Raw genomic sequence first — 24,252 nt, forward strand, 5'->3', positions numbered from 1 at the left:
TTGTCACGATGACTTCCTTCACAGATAAACAGAGCATTGTTCAGCAGGGACTCATATTCACATGCACTGAATATTTGCATAGTTTAGCAACCCCAGATAGTTTATGTTTATATCTCCGCATTATTTAAATGTTATTTTCATCTGTCAACTGTCTACTGGCCTTAAACCGCCCTCTTGTATAGCGCTTTATTTACTATAATCTGTATATCCTGTATTTATTATTCTTTCTGTTGCACTTCTGGTTGGATGCCAAACTGCATTTCGTTGCTCTGTACTTGTACACGTGTAATGAGAATAAAGTTGAATCTAATCTGATCTAATCTAATGTATGTGTATTTATTTTTATTTTTTTTGGTGTATTTTATTTTATTCAGTCAATCAAATCAAATACAATATTATTCTATATAATATAAAAAACAGAAAGACTGAAAAGGTATAGGTAGAAGCAAAAAATGCTTATATATAGAAATATTCAAAAATTGTTGCTTCTGCTTAAATTTTAACATTTGATGTAAAAAAAAAAGTGATTTAGAGAAATTCTTTCCAGAATTAAAACACGAGTGATGGAACTGAATTTGAAAAGAGAAGGAGGGGGCGGAGCTTTCCAGAGTACGAGTGACCGTTGTCATTGACCCTGGGGGTTACTCGCATAGTTGTACTGAGTCAATTCACTTTAACACTGTTGATGATACACAAACATGAACTATATGTACACAAACACCGGGGCTGTTTACTCTGGAAGAGTCAATAGACTTTGACAATGGGGAACAACTGATGTACATTACGGTCACTCGGTGTCATACTTATACCTCGGTACAATTTGTATTTTACTTTCTACTTTTTAGAGGGAAATATTGTACCTATACGTCAAGTACTTTTTCGAGAATATATACTCGATATATACGATAAATTAGGATCACAAACATAGAGCAGGGACTCAGGTGTTCACCTAGAGGACTGTGACCTGAGTTATATACATCCCCCCCCCCCCAAAAAAATAGACACATCACAGGAAACACAATATAAGAAATTGTATAAGCGGCAAATGCACCCTAAAATACGTAGTAAACTTAATTATTTCCATTAGCACTAACAACTTGGGGTTTGTTCATGTAAAACATGTTTTACAGTGATATGTTATAAACCCGTTTATGGTAAATAACTAACATGTTATACTGTGAAACACAACACAACTGTATGAGTTACCGTATTTTATTACAAAGTTAAAAGTAAATTGCGGTAACAGTGGTGGCATAAAAACATATATTGAAAGAAAATAGCTAAACTAATGCATTGAGGTGAAAATTAATCACATTTGAAGGCATACGTTCACTTTCCATGGGGGTAAAACTGAGGGGTGAGACTACCTCGTGATTTGATTAGAGGTCTCTCTCTCTCTCTCTCTGTCTCTCTCTCTGTCTCTCTCTCTCTCTTAAACGGTGAAACTGTACATGTCATGTCTGTGTATAAATATAATGAGTTCATGGGGACATCGACGTGGTAACCGTTCGTCAGGTGTCGGCATCGGCATCATTATATGACACACACACACACACACACACACACACACACACACACACACACACACACACACACACACACACACACACACACACACACACACACACACACACACACACACACACACACACACACACACACGGTTTAATAAAAGTTTAATATTAATAATGATAAGGGAACAAAGTCATAGACGGCCTATAAGCGCCAGTATACCTGCAATGAGGGGCGAGGGATGTGCACTGCTTTGAATGAGAACGTTGTTTGTTTGTTTGTTAAATGTTAGTGTGTGTGTGGCACAGCAGTATCAGACTTTGACGACATGCTGATCTCTTGGATGATAATCCGCAGACCTGAAAGGCGGAGAGTCGTCCCCGATGAGAAGTGTCAAAAGAGGGACGCCATGGTCTGACGAGGAGATATAACTGCACCACTAAATATGAATATGAATGAACACTGGAGAGGGAAACGGCACGAGAACAATGTGGGCTCGTGCAGCAGATGGCGCAACATGACAAAGATGCGTCAGGAGGGAGAGAGAGAGAGAGAGAGAGAGATGGAGAGAGAGAGAGAGGGGAGAGTCTGTTCTCCACGGTAACGCACCTGCAACCTCCCCTTGCCGCCCTCCTCCTCCTCCTCCTCCTCCTCCTCCTCCTCCTCCTCCTCCTCCTCCTCCCTTTCCTGCGCACTGAGCGGCGGCGGGAGTGCGCAAAAAGGCGGCCGGCATGCACCTGGAGAGACACCGCCGCGCCGCGCCGTCCGAGGGCTCCCCCGGAGCCGCAGGATGCCGACTGAGGCTCTAAAGAGCGGCACATAGCAGCAGCGGGAGCACCTGGAGCCGCAGCGGGGGCGTGGGAGAGAGGCGCAGCCGCGGCGGAAGCGATGTGATTCCGCGGGCATCGGATGGGCGGGTGGGGGGGGGGAGGGGGAGGGGGACCCAAGTAGAGTTGCCCCGGGTGTATCTTTCTTTCTTTGGGGGACGGAGGGTCGGGGGGCTCGGTTTAGTGTCTCGTTCTCCATAATTCACCAAATACAGTACTTATTATAGAGAGAGAGAGAGAGAGAGAGAGATGGAGAAAGGCGCGCAGCTGCTCTCCAAGAGCGCGGAGGGTCCGGCGGAGGACGTCTCCAAAATGACCGACGAGGAGCTGCTGAAGTGGGGCAAAGAGGAGCTGGTGCGGCGGCTGCGGAGGGCGGAGGCGGGGAAGAGGAGCGCCATCGTGGAGCACGGCAATCTGATGCGGGAGGTGAACCGGAGACTCCAGCAGCACCTGAACGAGATCCGGAGTTTAAAGGTGAGGCGGCGCGCGTCGTGCGCGCGCGGAGGAGGACCAGAGAGGAGAGGAAGACGTCGGAGATGAGTGGCACATTTATAGTCAGTTCAAAATGATCTCCACATAATGCAGGTACCATCGTGATACCTGTTGCACGTGCAGGCTGGTTGGAATGGTGATGCTCGTGGCAATTCATTTCTCATTTATTAATGACACAAGTGACGTGTCAGTGAGACATTATTGTGTTTGGAAAATCCCACTTCTGTTTTTAGTCTATAGGCAAGAAATCAGAGCTATACGACTAACCTGAAGTCATTAAACGAGTTTAGGAAATAAAATAAAATAAATAAAATAAATAAAATAAATAAAATAAATAAAATAAATAAAATAAATAAAATAAATATAAAATATATAAAATATAAATTCATGAATTAAATAATTAAATAATTTAAATAAATTACATACATTAAATGCATTAAATGAATTAAATGAACATATTATAAAATATATATTAAATATATATTATAAATAATATTTTAATATTCTCTGGTTCCGAATTCTCCACTTTAAGGTTTGGTGTTTTTGGCTGTTTAACATCATAATCAACTACAAATATTTGGTTTTTTTTTTACCCTACGTTGGTCGGACAAGACTAGATACTTGAAGTTGGGATATTTCTGTCATCGCTTTAGATTAATTGAGTTATTGCTGATTAAATTGGCACACAAATACATAATGGAAAGAATCCCCAGTTGCAGCCCTGATTTCATTCATTATTAATCTGACAAAAGCCGATAAAATGTCAGCCAGCAAACGGTGATGGAAATGATCATGCATGCAGTCCCTCACTGTGTGTGTGTCTATGTGTGTTTGTGTGTGTGTGTGTGTGTGTGAACCAGGACGTGAACCAGAAACTGCAGGAGGACAACCAGGAGCTGCGGGACCTGTGCTGCTTCCTGGACGACGACCGGCAGAAGGGGAAGCGGGTGTCGCGCGAGTGGCAGCGCCTCGGCCGCTACAGCGCCGGCCTGATGAGGAAGGAGGTGTCCATCTACCTGCTGAAGCTGAAGGAGCTGGAGCAGCGGCAGCTGGAGGTCGTCCGGGAGAACCTGGAGCTCAAGGAGGTGTGCCTCATGCTGGAGGAGGAGAGGGTTGCGGCCGTGGTCGGAGGAGGAGGGCCCGGAGGCCCCGGACGAAGGAGCTCCGTTGATAGTCAGAGCAGCCTCTCTCTGGGTGGGGGGGCCCCGGCGCCTGGACTGCTGCGGGACGTCGGCGACGGGAGCAGCACCTCCAGTGCGGGGAGCACCGATGGCCCCAACAACCCCCACCTGAAGGCCCCCACGCTGGGCTCCAAGCAAACCCACAAACCAGAAGACGTGTGCCCGTCCACGGGCAGGAGGCACAGCTCCACCCCAGAGTACCACACCTTCCCCCAGTCCTACCGCCCCCGCGGGGGCTCCCTCACCAACGTGGACCCGCTTGGCCCTCGGGGACGCAGCCCGGAGAAACCCGGCAAGTCCCCCACCAGGCCACGGGGAAACTCCCACGCCAAACCCTGCAGCTCTGACCTGCTGGCCCACAAACAGCTGTCGATGTCAGGGCAGGCGGCGCCGGGTGGCGGGAAGAGCTCGGCCCAGTCCAGCCCGGAGCTGAGTCAGAGACACCGGTCGGTCCACGCGGCGGGGGCGGGCTGCGGGGGCCCCGAGGCCAAGCCGGCAGCGACGGGGACGCCGGAGCACCTGAGGAAAGGGCGGGTGGTGGTGGGTAGTCCGGAGTCGATACGGCACCACCACCACCACGGCCCGGGGGTGGAGCACGGCAAGGGGAGGTACGGCAGTGGCTCCCCCGGCCGGGACGGGAGTCAGAGGAGGGCACTGGGAGAGGAGATGGGCCCCCACCACCAGAGCCTGTACAACGGTAGGCAGAGGGTAACTCTTATCTTGTTTTTCTTCAATTCACAAGTCATTCATTCCCCAAAGAAGAACGTTGGGCACTCCTCACACACACACACACACACACACACACACACACACACACACACACACACACACACACACACACACACACACACACACACATTCCTCACACACACTACACACACACACTCCACACACTGGGCTCTGGCTGTGCCTCGTCAGCTCCGTTAACAAAGCCCTACTCAATGAGGTCGTGATTGTACTTGCGCAAATATTGTAACTTTCTTAAATTTTTTATCACCGCTTCCGTCTTCCTCGCTCAGATCTTCCCGACCTCGACCGGACGACTCGTTGTAACCGAACGCCACAATCGGCACTCGCGTCGGCCGCTACGTCGACGTCTTCTTGCTCACCGGCACTTCTCACAGGTTGCCGCTGCTCTTTCTCGGCCCTCTCTCGGCAAACGGACGATAAATAACCTCGCCTCTTCATTATCTCTCGTCTTCGCCTTTAGATTTTCTTCACAGTGCCCAATCCAGGCCACTGTTAATGTTCAAACCATGAACTGTGTGCGGTCTGACCACATCACCAGTGAGCTTTTGGGTGCGACACTAATATCGCATACCTCTAAGTACCTTGTTCAGCACAGCAGCTGGAACAGTACCGTGCTTTCTGCACTCTTGGACCTCTTTGGGCGACTTCTCGCTCTCGCGTCTCAACATCGTCTTTATCGAAGCTCGTCACAGGCCGTACCCGATGCTGTACTCTGGTGTCCGGCGGCAGCAACGATTCCTATAGTGCTGAGTGGAGGTGCTCTATAATGCAGCTCAGGCCATGGGAAATAGCTGTGCACCTTGGGTAGACGCTGGATTGCTGACTCAGCTGTTTCCTGGAAACAATAGCGTCTGGACGTACTGTCCTGTAAGCCGAGACGACGCATGCATATTCATCCCGGTACCACTTGCACTGTGCTATATGCTTTAAATAACTCGTTTGTCTCTGGCTTGTAGTGCTCATTGAGACTCTTGGAGGAAGAACACTGTGTACAATAGAAAAAAAGATGCGTTTATCAGCACATGACTCATATTGCTCGCTACTCACGTGGAAAACAATTTGGTTTAAAGAAAACGTCTTCTAGAGCTGACATCTTTAGCTGAAGAGGACAAAACATGACGTCATTAAGTTATTAATAAGGTGTTTGCCTAGACATGACTCCATATTTAAAGAGTTTTTAGTATCACGATTGAGCGGAAAAGTCCAGAAAGCTCTGTCGAAGGCCATTATGCATCGACATTCTCCGATTGCTCGTCATATTAAACATTCCTTATGCTGTCTATATCCGGTTCATTCGATCTCTTCAGGTAGTTTCTCCTGTCAGATAGCTGGGGACATTGACGGGAGAGGTTCAGTTCCGCAAAAGCAAGGCATTATGAAGAGTTAGGATGGTGGATGTGGTCGCGTGGGCTCAGGCACCTGAAAAACCGCCCCACCCCATGACTGGTACTCAGCGTGAACGTATGTCTGAATTTAATAAGGAGATGAATAATTAAATGAAACCTTTAGTTGCATTTTGTATATCAGGCTGTGTCATGTTTTTGTAATGAACATCCCGCAGTTCTTCTTTTCTTGGAGACGGTCTCTGTTTGAAGCCAGAATGCGGTTAGCCTGATGTTAGCCCCCTTGTGGTCACTCCTGAGTAGTTTTAGTATATTGATGGGTTTACCACGAGAACGTACCATCGTGCATGTTCTTCCAGAATCCCCTTCACCTCAGAATCCAGCCGGGCCTCCGTTCCCCGATCAGGGCTTTGTCTCGCTGGGAGCTCACAACGAGGTCCAGTCCGTATCGCCGGACCCGGTGGAGAGAAGGACGGCCCGGTAGAACCAGAACCAGCACTGAACCGGCCAGAGTCTCAAGACCGCTGCACTAAGAGTGGTTTTCCCAAGGGGAGCTGGCGTTAGGAGACACTACCGCCTTTGTCCATAGGCACCGCCAAAGGCAACACCATATTAAAAGTTCCTCGTGTCTTTGAGCTATAAATTCCGATCACATTTAACACATAAAACAATGAATCGATTCATGAACAGATTAATCAAAATATTGCTAGAAGACAAGAGCTTCACCTACACTTTTGCTTCTTTGCTGTTTGCTCTCTACGCCACGGTTTCTCTCATTTTTTATTCTCAGTCTTTCTCTCTGCAGCTCGATTCCGCCCTCTTCCGCAGCTCCATCCACCTTTTCATTAATCCCACTTCCATTGTCTTCACATTACCATGCGGCGGCGGCGGCGTGCCTCTACCACCAGCATGTAATACCTGTTCCGTGGAGGGTCGTCCGGTTGCCGCTCCGCGTGCAGTCGGACGTTCATCTTCGTTAAGCCGCCTCCATCAAGGAGCCGGCACTTTTACAAATTGAGGTCATTAACTTCCGTGGTCCTCTCTCTGCGCTGCTGCCTCAGTGCACTGAATAATTTAAAATTCCTTTTGTTTGATTTCCCCTCTTTTTATGGCATCGATACACGCTGTTTCTAAAAAACTGACGTGACCCTCAGGCTGGGTTTGAGTCGAAGGGTTCGTGAGGGAGCGGTGCGTCATCAGCTACGATGCAAAAGGATGACACTAGAAGGGTTTCCCTGAAGGCTGCTGGGTTGACTTCCTTCACACTGCAGTCCATCTCACGCCGTTTGGGAACCATCGTCATCGAGTGAAGAGCGACACCGGGCCGCTCCGGAGGTTTAGAGGGACGTGCTCAGAACAGTAAAAACCAGGACCGGTCATATGTCCAGTTAAGGCAGCTTGAAAACGTGTTTTTCTTTCTGCGATATACATATATATATTGCCATATTCCTTTTTTTAAAAGAATTATTCTCTACATTTCATAGGGTCTACATTTTACTTCAACACATCAATCTAGTGAATGAACCGGCTGCATCAGGGGTGTTGATTTCAACGAGTTAGAGAATGTTCTCATACTAAGGTCCAGTATGTCTAACTTCATTTAGTCCCATATATGTATTGAAGTAGCTAATAGTTGTATTAACACCTGTATGTAGTCAACACCTGACTGTCAAATCAAATAATGAAAGATCATTTGAATAACATCAATATTTATTGTCAGTTTTCAAATTGAACTGGATTCATTTATACAAATTATGTACGCATCTTCAAATAAACTGAACCGAATTGTTTTTTCCCTGCAGATTTAAATTCATTTAATTCAGAAATGTAATAACAATGAACTGATTATTTAAATGAACGTTCGATCCTCACCTGGTTTAATAAGTGCTCATCATATCCTCATACAGCGGTTATGGGACGTTGGGAACGTTTTCCTTTCAAACATCCAGCAGCAAGTGAACTTACAATCGCTTTAAAACACTAAAGAACTTTAGAAAATACTTTTTGCTGGTTTAGATTCATGATAGTAATAAGCGGACATATTCCGTGGCAATATTACGCTCCCTATGGGAACTGTACTACTTTAAATCCCAAATGAAAACGAGATATTTAGCCTTTGTTTTTGTTTCACATCAATACGTTATCTCACATTACTAAAACATGACATGGTTTCGTCAATGCTTTTTACAGGTTAACTTTCTGAAAATAAGGATGTTCTAAAACCCAAGTAAAAATGAATGCATTCATCATTTGTGATGATAAACTGTTCTTAAATGTTGAATTACATGGAGCCAATGTGCTGTCGGCCTGCACTGACTTCAGGACTCAGTTTTACTTGATCAAATATTGTCATGAATGAACTATTCTGATTCTAAAGTGATTCAATAATATCAACATATGTAAAAAAAATGTTCCCCGTAAATTACTTGTTATATTCCTCCGCTCTTCTTTTTCCATCGGATTATTGCAGAAAAAAAGCTCTCTGGCAAACAAAAGCTCACGATACTTTCACGTTTTGTCCAGCGACAAAATCTTCACAAATACGTCGGTGTTAAGTTTTATTTTGCCACTTAAACCGTTAACAAAACCGTGCTTTCTAAAGACCCGTTTAAAACCTGTTGACTTCCAGACGCCCTTGAAGTGCAAACATGCTGACGCAGCACTCTACGTGGTTTGTCTTTAAGTATTAATGCATTTTTTCTGCCACAAATGTTTGAAATCCATACAGCTTTAGGGCATATGGGGTGTTTGTTGAATGTCGACTCACAGGGTTTACCTTACATCATATAAGTAAATCGTAAATGGACTGCGCTTCTCTTTTCTAGTCCTACAATCACCCATACACACCCATTCATACACTGATGGGAGGAGCCACCATGTAAGGGGCCCGATGCTCTGAAAGAAGGGTCTCTCTCTCTCTCTCACTCACACGGGGGCTCCATGTAACAAGCTAACCCTGTTCAGATAAACCCATTTAGGCAGTGCTGGTCTAATTTAATTTGAGTGTGTGTGTGTGTGTGTGTGTGTGTGAATGCATAACATGAACCTCTGCTTTTTGGTGTCAAACTGGGATGTAATCTGCGCCCTCAAGAGATTTCCAGAGGGTGGAGGGAGGGGTGGAGCTGGCGGTGGCTGTGTGTTCGTCCATCGTCCTTTCACTTGTCATTTCCTGTCATTTCATTTCCTATAAATAAACTCCCTTTCCCCCTTTTTCCCCACAGCTCCGTTTATCTAGCTCCATCTTATAAAATGCCTTTTTTGTTCCTCTTAGCCCAGGACAGGAGGTAAAGTACTGTCACCAAAGATGCACTGATTAAAAATAAATAATTATGACGATTTCATTACATCTAAGCTAAAATTGCAGCAACCAGATTAGAGGATTTGCGTCTCTTACATCACAGCCGGGGCGGTGTCGGTTCGACAGGCGATTTAGGAAATGAGAAAGACCTCTTCTGTCATCATTCATCTGCTAATGGACCCCAGAGTTTAACATGCCCAATCCTGCACAATGGCATTCACTGCCCTCTCTGTGTGTGAAGTCCCAGAGAAATGAACTGTTTCTATTCACACGGACACACAGTTCCTCTGATATGGCGCGAGACGAGTCGGAGCAACGCGAGACCTTTGCTTTGCCCTCGTTTTGTGCACAATTGCAAAATTACCTTCCATAATTCATTTTTGGCTGTATGCGGGATCAGATGGCTCAATCTCACATTACTGTGCATAGGCAGAAAGTATCTACTTCATGGTGAGCTGAAAGTACACACAAACACACACACACACACACACACACACACACAAACACACACACACACACATTTCTGTACTTCTATCTTTGTGAGGTCCCTCAACCTAATCAGGACAATTGAAGGCCAATTGAAGGCCTAACCCCAATGCTTCCCCGAAACTAAACTTAATTCTAACACACACACACACACACACACACACACACACACACACACACACACACACACACACACACACACACACACACACACACACACACACACACACACACACACACACACACACACACACACAAACACACACACACATTCCTGTACTTCTTTCTTTGTGAGGTCCCTCAACCTAATCAGGACAATTGAAGGCCTAACCCCAACCCTTCCCCGAAACTAAATTTAATTCTAACACACACACACACACACACACACACACACACACACACACACACACACACACACACACACACACACACACACACACACACACACACACACACACACAAACATCCCTATACTTCTATCTTTATGAGGTCCCTCATCCTAATCAGGACAACTGAAGGCCCCCAAACTAAACGTAATTCTGACCAAATGCTTAAAACCCTGGCAATATTGTCTTCACTTTCCAAAAATATTCCTTATTCTTTGGTTAAAAAACTATGTAGCATGCCTAAAAATACACAAATACACACACACACACACACACACACAGAGAGAGTCATCTAGTGTTGGTCAAGAGAGAAACTAATATATTACTCTGCTGCTGCTATTAATAAACATAAGCCACATAGTTCAGGATACTTCAGCTTTTGGGTTGTCACAAAAATAAAAATAATTGTGAACATTCAAACTACCTGATCGAAAACGTGCTTTGCTTGTAATTTAAAATGTCCGATGTAACATGTTGGCGTGCTAAGTCGTGTCAGTTATTCAGACATTACTGTTATTACTGCAGGTTGGCAGCCTGCACAGGATGTTTTTTTCCCGTCTCAATATTCATCCAAACAGATTATTTTTAAGCTCCCGGGGGGTCAGTTCACCTAAATCACCAAAATAGTAATTATTTTCTCACTAACTGGTGATTTGTAGTTCTACTCTAAGGGTTATAAAAGGGTAACGTGTGCATGGATCTGCTGTACTCCGAGATTGTGTTTTAATCTGGATGAAGACGTTTGAAAACGAGTGGGTCTCATCAATCACGAGGGAGATAGTAAAGTAAAGATAGTACAGGTAGTAAAGATTGGAATAGAAATTCAAATCAATAGAAACCTTTTTTTTAAAGAACTGAACTGGATGTATTAAAGGTTGTCAAAGCTCGTCCTCTGGCTGTTCCAGTCTCAACATGCTACAACACTAACTGTATTAGCTCATATACGCTTCTACAATTCCTGAAGATCAATGTGATGTTTCCATCGGGTTCTATTCAGATTTTACTCTTTCCCTGAATTCGAGCAAAATAAGCAGCGGTTCTGATAATGGAGTGGATCATCTGAAACCAGTCGTTCCATCGTTCTCATTCCTGTCACAGGTAGATATTTTTAAGAGTCCATCTGTCAACAATGTGACCCCCTCCCCCATTTAAATTTGGTCCAATACGAGAAATCCCTCAAATAGATCAAAAAAGCTGCCGATGTATTGATACCGCCACTGACTTTGCTTCCCATGATGCATTGCAGCCTGGATGGGTTATGTTTGAACTGCATAATGAGCCATAAGGCTGCTGTCTGAAGTCTCAATGAATCAAAAGCTCCATCCCTCAATGTCTTTAATTGCCTCTGAGACAGAATGTCCCCCTGACGTCACACAACAACAATTGCTCATAATTGCGTCACATTGGATCTTTGGATCTTGTAGTCAACGTTGCTGTGTCTCTGGACCCTCTGAAGTCTGACCATGTCAGGATGAGTTGTTCTTCCATTAAAGAGGATCCTCCTCTGTTGCTCTCCTGAAGGGTTCTTCCCTTTTCCCCCCGTGAAAGGGTTGTTTGGGAGTTGTTCCTGATCCGATGTGAGGTCAAAGGTCAGGGATGTCTATGTGTTCAGATTGTAAAGCACTCTGAGGGGAATTTGTAATTTGTGAGAATGGGCTAAACAAATAAACTGAATTGAATTGAAATAATTCCAAGGCTTACCTTCACATGTACTAACATATTTTACCCAATTTGACACCAGCAATTAAAACCTCCAGAAAATTATTAGAATGAATATTGTTTCCCAAGTTTAAGTGTGAGGAACTTTATGTTTGTTTGTTGACTACCTAAATAGCCTTTTAAATATATAAAAAAGTTGGTATTTCTTATATGTTTGACACAGTGAAAAACAGCCTGGGGTCAAATTGACCCCAAAGAACACCGACATTAAACATTGAATGGGGTCACATTGACCCTAAAGATAACAGGAGGGTTAAATGTGGAAATGTGAGACATTTAGTCTTGTTTTGGGTTGATCTGAAGAACATAACCACTGTATCGGGAATTGTTTTAGGGAGCATTCAGGTGAGGTTGGAAAAAAAAATTCACCGAAGGATATACATTCATTTATACTTAAAATCCCCAAACTTCCTCTGGTTAGCCGCTGTTAAAGCAAAACTTGAAATGTTTCTTATTGATATATATATACATATATATATATGTATATATATACACACACAATCCAGGTAGCAAATCAGAATGGGCAGATCGGAAAACCAGAGGAGGCTTCTTAAAGTAAAAATAGGCCTAATATTTTAGAATGTGTTTAATATTTTATATGTATTAATAGCACACTGTTCTGTAACTAAACCGTTTCATTTGAATGCTCCGAGACAACATCCATAATGCAAATTATGAGGCACTTTACTAAATTAAATTGTTAAAGACAAGCCCCTAAAGCCCACTTAGCTTCAGGAGCTTTCTGGTTGTCACCTAAATGTACGAAGACGAGTATTTGAATCACACCAATTATATTCCAGTGAAGATAAAGGAACGTTTGAACTGTAATAATTGGACACGGAGGCGTTGACAGTGATTTGTGTCAACTATGAAAGCAGAACCAAAATGGCTTGCTGCTGATCTCATATTCCACTTTTAACCCCTTAACTAACACCTGGTTTTTAATACCCGTCTCCAGGGTCCACGTTGAGATGCCATTCGGATCCGCTGGAGATCTGATCTCACGCTAGCTGCTTCGCCGTCGCTTCACGAACGGCTCGGTCGACTATATATGAATTTCCAAGATCGATTGCGTACTGTCAACCAAACCGAAAGCGAACACTTTGACCTTATCTTCCATCCACGATGAGCTTGAATGTTTCTTTTGACGAGTTTTCCTTGCTTCTCTCTTACCGATAGCTCAACCGGTATTATTTTCAACGTAAAGTGTGAAGCGGATCGTACGGACTCCGGTTCTCTACGTATCTGGTTTGTTCATTCCTATTCTCAGATTATTGGTTCCATTATTTGACTTAAAATTCATGAAATTTCCCCCGTGAGCGTCGTAAAATGTGCGATGGAGAGATTTTTCATCTCTCCCTCACACATTATTAACTCTACTTCCTCCCCGGAGTCTTTGTGCTTTCACATCTCATTGGACCGGGCTGGGTCTGATGCCTCCTGTCATGGCCCTGCTGATGCACCCCCACCCTTTCTGGATCGTGGTTCATGCCTACTACTCATTATTCATACACTCTGTCATACTCATTGAACGTGTTGTAACACTGTAATGCTTCCATCTGGTCACATGACATCTATTGTTCTGTCCATCCCGGAGAGGGATCCTCCTCTGTTGCTCTCCTGAAGGTGTCTTCCCTTTTGTTTCCCGTGAAAAGTTTTTTTCCTATTTTCTGGGAGTTTCTCCTGATATCCGATGCGAGGTCAAAGGTCAGGGACGTCGTATGTGTACAGATTGTAAAGCCCTCTGAGGCAAATTCATAATTTGTGATATTGGGCAGTGGTATGTTAGGACGGAGGTCCAGAAGAGGAGAATGAATGGAGAGGTCACCGACTCTCGTCCCTCGGGGGGGTTTGAACAGACATTCATGACCCCCCCCCCCCCCCGGAAATCCAACGTGGTTTCGTGGCGAGACTCTCCACGGCTTGAATCGTGGACCGTGGGACGGCGAACAATGTGTGTGTGACGCATGTCGCCGGGCTGATGCAGGCTGTGTGAGTGTGTGTGTGTGTGTTGGAAGAACACCTCGGTGAGGTGTCACAGCGGCCGGGTGCCCAGCTGAAGGTCGCCTCGTCCTTCAGGGTCACTGTGAGCAACTCTGGCGTTGACGCACGCCGACACAGCTGCCAGGTTCCTCTCGTTTGAAGTCCTTCTGCCCAATCCACGCCACTGAAAAACAGCAAAAATACAAGTTTCAGGTTCGCCTCGGGAAAAAAAAGCACTTTCAGGATGATTATCTCAGAGCGTGATACGGCCGGACCTACGATGGTGATCAGGACCCCTTATTTTATATCAGGATGTTCCTGATCCTCTCCGTCGGTCAGCTCTCCGGAGCGTCAGGGTGTTGCATCTTATCGATGAAGAAATTGATGAAGAAGAAGATTCTCCAAGAGACACAGTTGTGCAAGAGTACTCAGTTTATTAGGGTTTAGTGTCTTGCTCAAGGACACATCGACTAGGGTGGGGATTGAACCTCCAACCCCCCGATTGAAAGACGAACCTGCTACCCACTGACCCACAGACCTCTGACTGATGACCTTTGGCTGATGACCTTTGGCGCAGATGAAAAAGATGCATTCAAGCTATACTTGCAACCGCTGGAATAATCCGCATCTCAAGTGATTTTGATAATCCGTGCTCGTTTCTTTCCCATGGCGATAAATTAGATCATTGAGGTTCAGGTGGACCCCGAGGGGTGCTCATAGCTCCTCCCCTTTTGCCCTGGATGAGAAAAGTGCCCTTTCTGCTGGTGACACATTTTATATTTAAGAATAAAAATTACTCTCCCCCCAAATTTGTGTTTTGATATCTGACGGAGCATTTATTTGAGTTCTTGTGAGAATTTCGACCCCGACATGCTCCGCGGCGCTCACGAGGCCCCGCCCCTTCCCCGCCCCTCCCCCATCCTCCTACTCACGCGTTTTATTATGTGCCATTTTCCGCTCCTATCATTTTGTCAATGAAAATAAATTAGAATTGTTAACAGATATTGGGGGCGGCTGAAGCTCAGTGGGGTAAGGGGGTCGACCTGCAACCCCAAGGTCATCGGTTCGATCCCCGCTCTCACCACTAGTTGCAAGTCAAAGTGTCCATGAGCAAGGCACTGAACCCCCAGTTGCTCCCCGGGAGCCCACTGCTCCTTAATGACTAAGGACGGGTTAAATGCAGAGAATATATTTGGTTGCCTGTGTACCTGTACTCTGCAATGACAACAGATTGACTCCAAAACATGTCATTGTGTTCAGCTCTCATGTCTCACCACACAATGTGTTTCAGGTGTTGCGTAGCAACCAATTACTTGCTAACTTCAAGTTACAGAGATCAAAAGATAAATGATTTTGGCGATGGATGCCCTTTTTTGAGGTCTGTGCACATGTTGAGGATCCCAAATGGCACGGAGCTCGAGAGCCCAGGCTCTGACCTTTTAGTTGTTGCTATGCAACAGCAGAGTTAGCCGTCAAACGCTCGTTCTTCCGGTTCCCGTCTTCATTTCTGGCGCCGACCCAAAGCTGCCTTCAAACCAGAAGCGTTGCGACTTTTCGTTGTCAGCCATCCAACACGGAAACACTAAGCGGCGCACAAAATGAACCATGCATCAGTTCTAAGAATCACAAAGAACAAAAACCAACAAAACATGAATCACACACAGAAACATGACGGCCGAGCGTTCCCTGCAGCACAGATATCGATCTGCTGCAGCCAATGAGGGCCAAGCGGAGTGTGACATCACGAATTATACGAGTGGGCTGAAGTTATTAAATACAGATAAATACTTTGGAATATATGGCTGCGTTCGCGACGCTTTACTCGCGTAAGTTACGAGCACGACTACTTCGCGCCGTAGAGGAGGCGGGGCTTATCTCCGTGGAAACAGTTATCATCTTCTTCCTCCACCATGAAGAACTCACCACTAGTTCTGCTTCATACATGTTGAGGACGTCCCACAAACGTGTGAACATGTAGCGCCCTCGTGTTTGGGTTCATATATGTATATGTATATTTATATCTGTATATATGTATGTATATATATGTATGTATATATATATATACATACATATATATATATATATGTCTATATGTATATATATCACCACCGGAAGAACCGAATTAAAACTATTAAACTTAAATAACCGTCAAGTTTGATTTGAATATAAAATAAAGGTGCGCTTCCTTTTAACATTTCAAAATAAAAGTCCGATTTAACTCTAAGAGAAAGTAGATTAAAACGCCCAGAAAATTATTAAAACAATACAATATAAAAAGGCATACATCGAAACCAATAAAGCAGATACAAAAGCAGGCAATCAACACAAAACAATAAACCTTTCACGGGGCTATTTACACCCTGCTTTTTCTCATAGACTTCTATACAACCAGAGAAGTCGCCTCCTGCTGGTCAGCAGAGAATGCAGGTTTTAAAACGCTTCCACATCATTGCTCACTATCCAACTCCATCTCGTCCTGCAGTGCTGCGCAGATGTGTCAGTCCTTTGATAATAGCCTCCAGAAACACAGGTGCTTGGTTGCTATTTGAGGGGAATATGATCTAGGGACCAATACTCAGTAGCATTATTGCAGAAAAAGAGAGAGAGAGCGAGAGAGAGAGAGAGAGAGAGAGAGCGAGAGAGAGAGAGAGAGAGCGAGAGAGAGAGAGAGAATGCAGTACGTGGGTGTATGCTCTGGACTGAATTAATTTCCTTCTAGAGGCTGTGTGTGTGTAGAATACAGTAGTTTATTCTCCACTGGTACTTTCTTCCTCAGTGTAACTCAATCCAAACAAGACTATTTGCAGAGTACTTACCGCATAAAGGAAAAATAGAGTTAGGAAAGCATGTTTGTGTTTGGGAACAATCGAGAACGGGAGAGAGGACAGTAAGCTCTGTGGACTCACAAAGCTTTTCTTTTTTTATCAAACTCTGGCATGTCATGTCCCATGATGTAATTATGAAGATAGTTCAAATATCAGGGATGTCTGAGCCGATTCAACCCGCCGGTGTCACAGCTCGTCTCTGTGCATGTCTCTCCTACGAGAACCCACGATGTCGTATTTGGCTTTTCATCTGAGATCGGATTAGCCCGGAAGCCGAGATTCTCCGGCATCATCGGTCACCTCCACCATGTTTCGAAGGAGTCCATCAGAAGATGTCCCGTCCGCCCTCGACAGTAAATGTACCGATTGCATGCTCGTTTAAATTCCATCCCAAAAGACTGGCAGCACTTTGTGACACATGAAAAAACACTTTGACAAAAAAAAAAAAAGCGCCTCGGGCGATCGGATCCCGAGTGGACGGCGCTAAATGGAAGTGTGAATGACCGCTGTTGAGGCACTACCACTTTAAGCCACTAGGGGGCGAACGGGGGAACATGTTAGGACTCATTAGCAGGCACTTACCGATATGCCTTTTAATGGTACGGTGCCACCCTGTGTTCAGATGGAGGAACTGCATGTCCCAATTCACCCTGTGTTCCCCTCAAAGATAGCAGAAAGCAGAAAAACCTTAGAAAAAAAACTTTTGGCTCCAACAACCACCATCCGATCACTCGGGTCGAGGATTCATGAGTCCCAATGTCTTCTGGAGTGTAAACAACAAGGACATGAGAATATATCCTGAGCCCCGTGGCTCCCTTTTGCTCCTCCAGGTTTTTTTTAGGATATATAGTCGTCTTCCTTTCATTTACAGCCGGCTATAGGCACGGGAAGTGCATCGCTGCCCCCCCCCCGCTGGTTAAAAAACAACAACGCATTTATTCCGTGCAACTGAAAGTGATGATCCGTGTAGGATTGAGGAGGAAGTGAGATGTGGTAGCGTATGGAGGACTTTATGGAGGACTTAAAATGAAGTATACAAAATTAATTAATGCATGAATAAATACAAGAATAAATAAATAAATGCTTAAATAAATAAATAAATGCTATACATTTATTTAAGCATTTATTTATTGATTCCTGTATTTATGTATTGATTTATACATTTATTTAAGGCCGGGCTGCAACCTGCAACACGCACAATTATTAGATTTGTGTTAATAGGTCATCAGCCACACAGACACAATCGTGTTTGGATTGAATGTCAATAATTGTGCCGCTCATTATTGCACAAATACAATCTGCAGCGGGGCACTAACATTAGAGCAATAATACAAAATAAAACACAAAAAACAATAACAATACTAAACACTAAATACCAATACTAAAATACTAAATATACAGAGGAAACAAATTATATACACAAGGCAGTGAGCAAAGTGAGTTTCCAGCAGGTTAAAGTGTCCAGGTAAATAAAGTGCAGAGTGCTTTAATGCCTATTGAAGGACTTCATTACCAATAAATCACAAAGTAATGAGACCACAGTCACGGAGACGGCCAGGAGAGAGAAGGCTTCACGACTTCTAGATTGAGCTTGTGGTTATTTATTTGGTATTTTACATATATATTGTCACGTGGCTGAACTAGTTCATGTTTTTTCTGTATATGACTGTATATGTCATGTGGGGGGGGGGGGGGGGGAGGGGGGGGCTCATTTGTTTGAGGGTCAGGAAGGTGGCAGAGCCTTGGAATATTTGGTAAGAAAGTCATCAAGTATTGACCCCGAGGGGACAGGTGGATTATGGGACACACACACACGCAAATATAAACATGCAATGGGGAGACAGTTCGGGGAGGTCAATAAAGGTCTCTGGCAAAATTCGCCTGAAGCTGGCAGTTTGTGTGGGTGCATTCAAGTACAGGTTGCTCATGTGTGTGTGTGTTTGTGTGTGTGTGAGAGATCAGAGGTCCTGTGTAAAAGGACAGGCCTGCTAACTAGGCCAACAGCTGCTTCTCTGGGTATTCATCTGCAGCTTTGATGCCCCCCGCCCCCCCGCCCTCCTCCTATTATTTCTTAACACAGGAACATTTTGCATATTAATGCAGCGTGTGTTCTCGTACACTGACCAACACACACACACACACACGCTTATTAAAAACAAAAAAAACCTTTGAAGAAGCTTGGAGATGACACAAGTGACCAGGTGTTGGTACTGAGCTCTAGTGTATTCAAATAGATGCAGTTTATTCACTGTGTGTGTGTGTGTGTGTGTGTGTGTGCGTGTGCCCTTTGATGGTGGACAGACGGCTGGTCCTCTCCTTCAAAGAGATCCTCAGATTCTCTTATCTGCATTCTGTCTTTAAAAAAAAGTAAATCAGAACAAAATGATGGAACACATGCACACACACACACACACACACACACACATTACCCCCTCTGACACACACTCCTCCACACTTCCTCCATCCCTTCCTTCCGTTCCTTCTTCCCGTCCATCACTCTCTCTGTCACACACAGCGAGGTGCACTGAAGCGGCGCAGAGCACGCAGCTGTGAACCAACCCAGAGGCGTGTGTGTGTTTGTGTGTGTGTGTGTGTGTGACAGTCCGAACCGTACACACAACCATAGGCGGAAGCAGGTCAACATGAGAACGAGGGCAGGATGAACATACAAGAAAGAGAGAGAGAAAGAAAGAGAGGTTGATCCCAATTGAATTGTTTTGTCTGTAATTAGAATATGCATCTCACACACACACACACACACACACACACACACACACACACACACACACACACACACACACACACACACACACACACACACACACAGTCACTGCCGGGTTGATAAATGTCCGTTCAGCTCCTCTTCCTCTCCCCAGCTGCTCGGCCACATGGGATTCTGGACCCTCACCGTCGCTCTGCTTTGATTCTGATACATCTCCGTATGATGTAGCGCTATACAAGTCTAAATTATTATTATTATTATATGATGCATCAAAAAAATACAACGCATGTATTCAGTCAGTAGTCTGAAGACTCTAAATGACCATAATGTATAAATGATGACATCATGCTGTATAGAAGAAGACTTGAAACTAGAGACTGAGACATAAACTCATGTTTACAATGTTTACTGAGGGAATACATCAAGAGAAGTAGAGTCACTATATAGACTTCTATACAACCAGAGGAGCCCCCTGTTGGTCAGTAGAGAGAATGCAGCTTGAACGAATGACGCATAGACTTCTATACAACCAGAGGAGTCGCCTCCTAGTGGTCAGGAGAGAGAATGCAGCTTTAACACATGGAGAATAGACTTCTATACAACCAGATGAGCTGACCGGCCATTTATCAACCCTCATTCACTATGAGTGTGAGTGTGATGCATATACTAATGAGGAATCTCTCTGTCTCTCTCTCTCTCTCTCTGTCTCTCTCTCTCGCTCTCTCTCTTCCTCTGGCAGCTCTGATATCCGCTGGTTGCTGCACCAACTCCTGTAGGAACGTAAAGCTTTGGGACAGGTGAGTCGCACACGTGCACCTTTAGCTCCCGCTTAGGCTCCGCCCCCTCTCTACTCCAAATTATGCAAACATCCCATGTGGTTGAAGAGATAAACTGGATGGAGTCTGGGTCCGCAAACCAATCACAGTTTTTGAGAAAACACGGCTGAGAGTTAATTAAAAATCTTAAAAATCTACTAAAAGTTGAATTTGTGGATTGAACACATTGAAGTATATAGTGGCATCGTAGTCGTTTGTATATTACAGTCAATGTCACCAATGTTGAGTAAGCTGTTAGCCCCGTTGCTAGCCGCGCGGGATGCTGCTGCCCATCTATGTTCTCATTCAGCTCGATCCGGAGCGATAACCCCGACTCATGGAGCAGGATCTGGGGAAGGTGGCTTTGGGCTTGTGTGTGTGTGTGTGTGTGTGTGTGTGTGTGTGTGTATCACCCCGGGGTGACCCCTGCTTTAATGCCTAGCCCACAGGGTGAGTGATAGCGCTGGGTTAATATTTAATGATGACGCAGTTCCTAATGGGTGAATAAATCCGCCTCCCATCTCCACCTGGAGAGGACAGCATCCCTGCATTCTGCTGAGATCAGGCTCCACACACACACACACACACACACACACACACACACACGTACATCCACACGCAGTAATTGCACCTTTCTTCTTCTTCTCGTCTTCCAGCTTTGATGCCTCCTGACCATTGACCTGCCTCTCGAACAGATTGCCCGAAGAGGAGGCGAGATGGATAGAAGACGGAGGCGTGAACCGGACAGAGAAACAATCGTCACCTCTTAAAAACCAAGCGAGGGCGCCGATGAGGGAGACGAGGCTATAGGACCCTGGGAACTCTTCAACCTGCTGCTGCTGCTATGCATTCCCCCCGCGGACCACCAGAAAAGACGGAGGGCTGCTGCCAAAAACAAAGAGAGGACGACGGGTGAAGGCAGTTGAGAATCTTGTCGTGGCCAAAAAAAGGTTGTCCGAAGTTTTTGGACCCGTCAGAACCTCACCACGGAAGAATGACACGACGCAATGTGATCCAGGCGGTGACGGCTTTTCCCAAGGCATCGCGGACCTGGAGATTATGAGCACAAAAAGAAGTTACTGCGTCAATTTGAATTTATTCAAGAGACGGTCGTCTTCTGTCACAGCTCTGGTTTTAGAAGCTTCGAGGAGCAAGAGGTCGGATAATCAGAGAGGTCGTCAACGAGAAGGTTTATTTAGAGGCTCTACTGAAAAAAGGGGATAGGAATCCTTCAGCGCACACAAGGACCCAGGAAAACCTGCCAATGGGGGTCTGGTGGCTTCACTCCAACATTCCTGTTTCCTAACTTCATCTGCGACAGTTAGTCGATTCGTCATTGACAACCGACTGGATGATCTATTTAACTTTGACTTGTAATTGTTTAAATAGAATGCCAAAATTCTTTAATCTCAGCTTTTAAAATGTGAATATTTTGTGGCTTCAGTCTTTTAGATTTCGAACCGTGGGGCAAAACTAGGACATCACGTCCTTGGGTTTTTTGGTAAATTATGACTAATTCAGAAAAAACAATTCATTTAAAAGAATAATCTACGGATAATGAAAATTATTGTTGTTGCAACACTCATCTCACAAATATCGGCCTTGTTACGGTTTACTCACAGAGCTGAGATTACAGATTCCTCCTGGTGCTGACTTCCACCAGAGAACCCCTGGAAGGCTTTTATTGTGAAAAATATCCATAAATCCAACGTACCTTTTGTCCACCAGTGAACTCCATGAAGGCTTTTATTGTGAAATGTTTTCATGAATCCAACGTACCTTTTTTCCACCACTAAACCCCCGAAAGGCGTTTATTGTGAAATATTTCCATAAATCCAACGTACCTTTTTTCCACTAGAGAACCCCTAGAAGGCTTTTATTGTGAAACATTTGCATAAATACAACATACCTTTTCCACCAGAGAACCCCTAGAAGGCTTTTATTGTGAAACATTTGCATAAATACAACATACCTTTTCCACCAGAGAACCCCTAGAAGGCTTTTATTGTGAAACATTTGCATTAATCCAACATACCTTTTCCACCAGTGAACCCCTGGAAGGCTTTTGAACGGAAATTGAACGTTCATCGTTGCTCATGGTTTAGCCTGACATGAGTAACTTCACCCATTATTTAAAAAATAATCATAAATACGATAAACTCTGATGGATGTCGGCCACTTCTGCTAAACTGAGGATTTTTTTAAAGGTTGTATTTATTTCCCCTTCGGACTTTTTCCACCAGATCTCAGCCAATCCCTTGATTACACCTTATTTGATCAACATAAATATAATGAAACTTCCATAACCGACTCATTGTTTGAGTCGCGTTATTCTTTTCATCAACCTGAATATCTTTTGCTTTTTATTACCGTTGATCAGGAAAAAAACGTCACAATGGGCAGAAGAAACTAAAATGGAAGATAATGGTCGGATGCAGCCGTCAACCGGATGAGAACCGTGTTGTTATTATTACTGAGTCAGCCAGACTGTAATAAAGATGAATTACATTCAAAGACAAACGCAGCAGTTCATTAAAATGGATAGAAGTCGACGCAGCAGTTACCAGCACAACATGTGTGTGTGTGTGTGTGTGTTGTTGTTGTTTAGGGGAGGAGCTTCACTCTGGTAGTGCTCCTCGGTCAGCTTGTGCGTCCTTCAGTTCCCGGTGTTAAAGTATTCTCACCCTTATGTCAGCGTCCAGTCATATATATGGTGTGTGAGTGAGTGTGTGACTGTGTGTGTGCGTGAGTGTGTGTGTGTCTGTGTGTATGGGGGGGTGTTAGAGTGTGTGTCTATGAGTGTGTGAGTATATGAGTGTGTGAATATGTGAGTGTGTGTGTGTGTGTATCTGTGTCTGTGCATTTTCTAAGGGAATAAATCAAGAGAGAAGTAGAGTCATTTCTATAGACTTCTATACAACCAGAGGAGTCGCCCCCTGGTGGTCAGTGGAGAGAATGCAGATTTAACACATGAAGCATAGACTTCTATACAACCAGTGGAGTCGCCCTCTAGTGGTCAAGAGAGAGAATGCAGCTTTAACACATGAAGCATAGACTTCTATACAACCAAAGGAGTCACCCCCAACCAGAGGAGTTTCCCCCTGGTGGTCAAGAGAGAGAATGCAGCTTTAACACATGAAGCATGGACTTCTATACAACCAAAGGAGTCACCCCCAACCAGAGGAGTTTCCCCCTGGTGGTCAAGAGAGAGAATGCAGCTTTAACACATGAAGCATAGACTTCTATCCAACCAGAGGAGTCGCCCCCTGGTGGTCAGTAGAGAGAATGCAGGTTTTATGACACCCCCGCTTCGACTTCCTTCAGTTGCCGCCTTTTGTTAAATTTCGGGAAGAGTTAACAGCAACGAAGTGTGAGCCAAGAGACTCGTGTGCAGTCGTCAACTTCACGATAACTTCACGTCAACTTCACATTAACTTCACGTCAACTTCACTTATAATATATATATATATATATATATATATATATATATATATAAATGTCTTTTCACCACCAGATGAAGGGATCAGGGTGCGATGAATGCTTTTGGAAATGAGAGATTTTTCCTTGGTGCTCACACAGGCCGATAACATCCACCAATATTTATCCTGAATCCATAATGTAATGTAATCTTTTTTTAAATTGAAGAATTATAATATATTATCAAAGACATTTCTGTTTTTAAAAGTCAAGAGTATTATATCTGCTTAGTTTTATAAATATATAACGATAGTTATTGTTTCTGGGGTATTATATAACTCATTATTATAACCAGAGATGTTTCAGCTAATAAAGAGTCCGTAAAATACTTTTTGTTCATCGCGTCCTCTTTGTTGGTGGATGTAAAGTTCTCAGTCTCACACACACACACAAACACACACTCACACACACACTCATGCACAAACACACTCACGCA

The 24,252-nt window shown here is 44.4% G+C and overlaps 1 protein-coding gene across 1 annotated transcript; it reads left to right on the top strand.

Moving 5' to 3' along the window:
* The first annotated feature begins 2,588 nt into the window (after nucleotides 1–2,588).
* Nucleotides 2,589–24,047, top strand: LOC130207175 (coiled-coil domain-containing protein 85A-like). The gene is made up of 4 exons (XM_056435655.1): nucleotides 2,589–2,813; nucleotides 3,692–4,709; nucleotides 20,264–20,321; nucleotides 20,996–24,047. The coding sequence occupies exons 1-4, from the start codon at nucleotides 2,589–2,591 to the stop codon at nucleotides 21,009–21,011; spliced, it is 1,317 nt and encodes a 438-aa protein (XP_056291630.1). The 3' UTR covers nucleotides 21,012–24,047.
* Nucleotides 24,048–24,252: the final 205 nt, after the last annotated feature.

The sequence above is a fragment of the Pseudoliparis swirei genome, chromosome 17, assembly GCF_029220125.1.
Source record: "Pseudoliparis swirei isolate HS2019 ecotype Mariana Trench chromosome 17, NWPU_hadal_v1, whole genome shotgun sequence".
NCBI classification, from domain to species: domain Eukaryota; kingdom Metazoa; phylum Chordata; class Actinopteri; order Perciformes; family Liparidae; genus Pseudoliparis; species Pseudoliparis swirei.

Bases quoted from the DNA above. Each gene is read 5' to 3' on its own strand.
- LOC130207175 (XM_056435655.1), top strand. From the start codon at position 2,589: ATGGAGAAAGGCGCGCAGCTGCTCTCCAAGAGCGCGGAGGGTCCGGCG. The intron at 2,814-3,691 runs GTGAGGCGGCGC...TGTGTGAACCAG, and splicing joins ACGAGATCCGGAGTTTAAAG to GACGTGAACCAGAAACTGCA. The intron at 4,710-20,263 runs GTAGGCAGAGGG...TTCCTCTGGCAG, and splicing joins CCACCAGAGCCTGTACAACG to CTCTGATATCCGCTGGTTGC.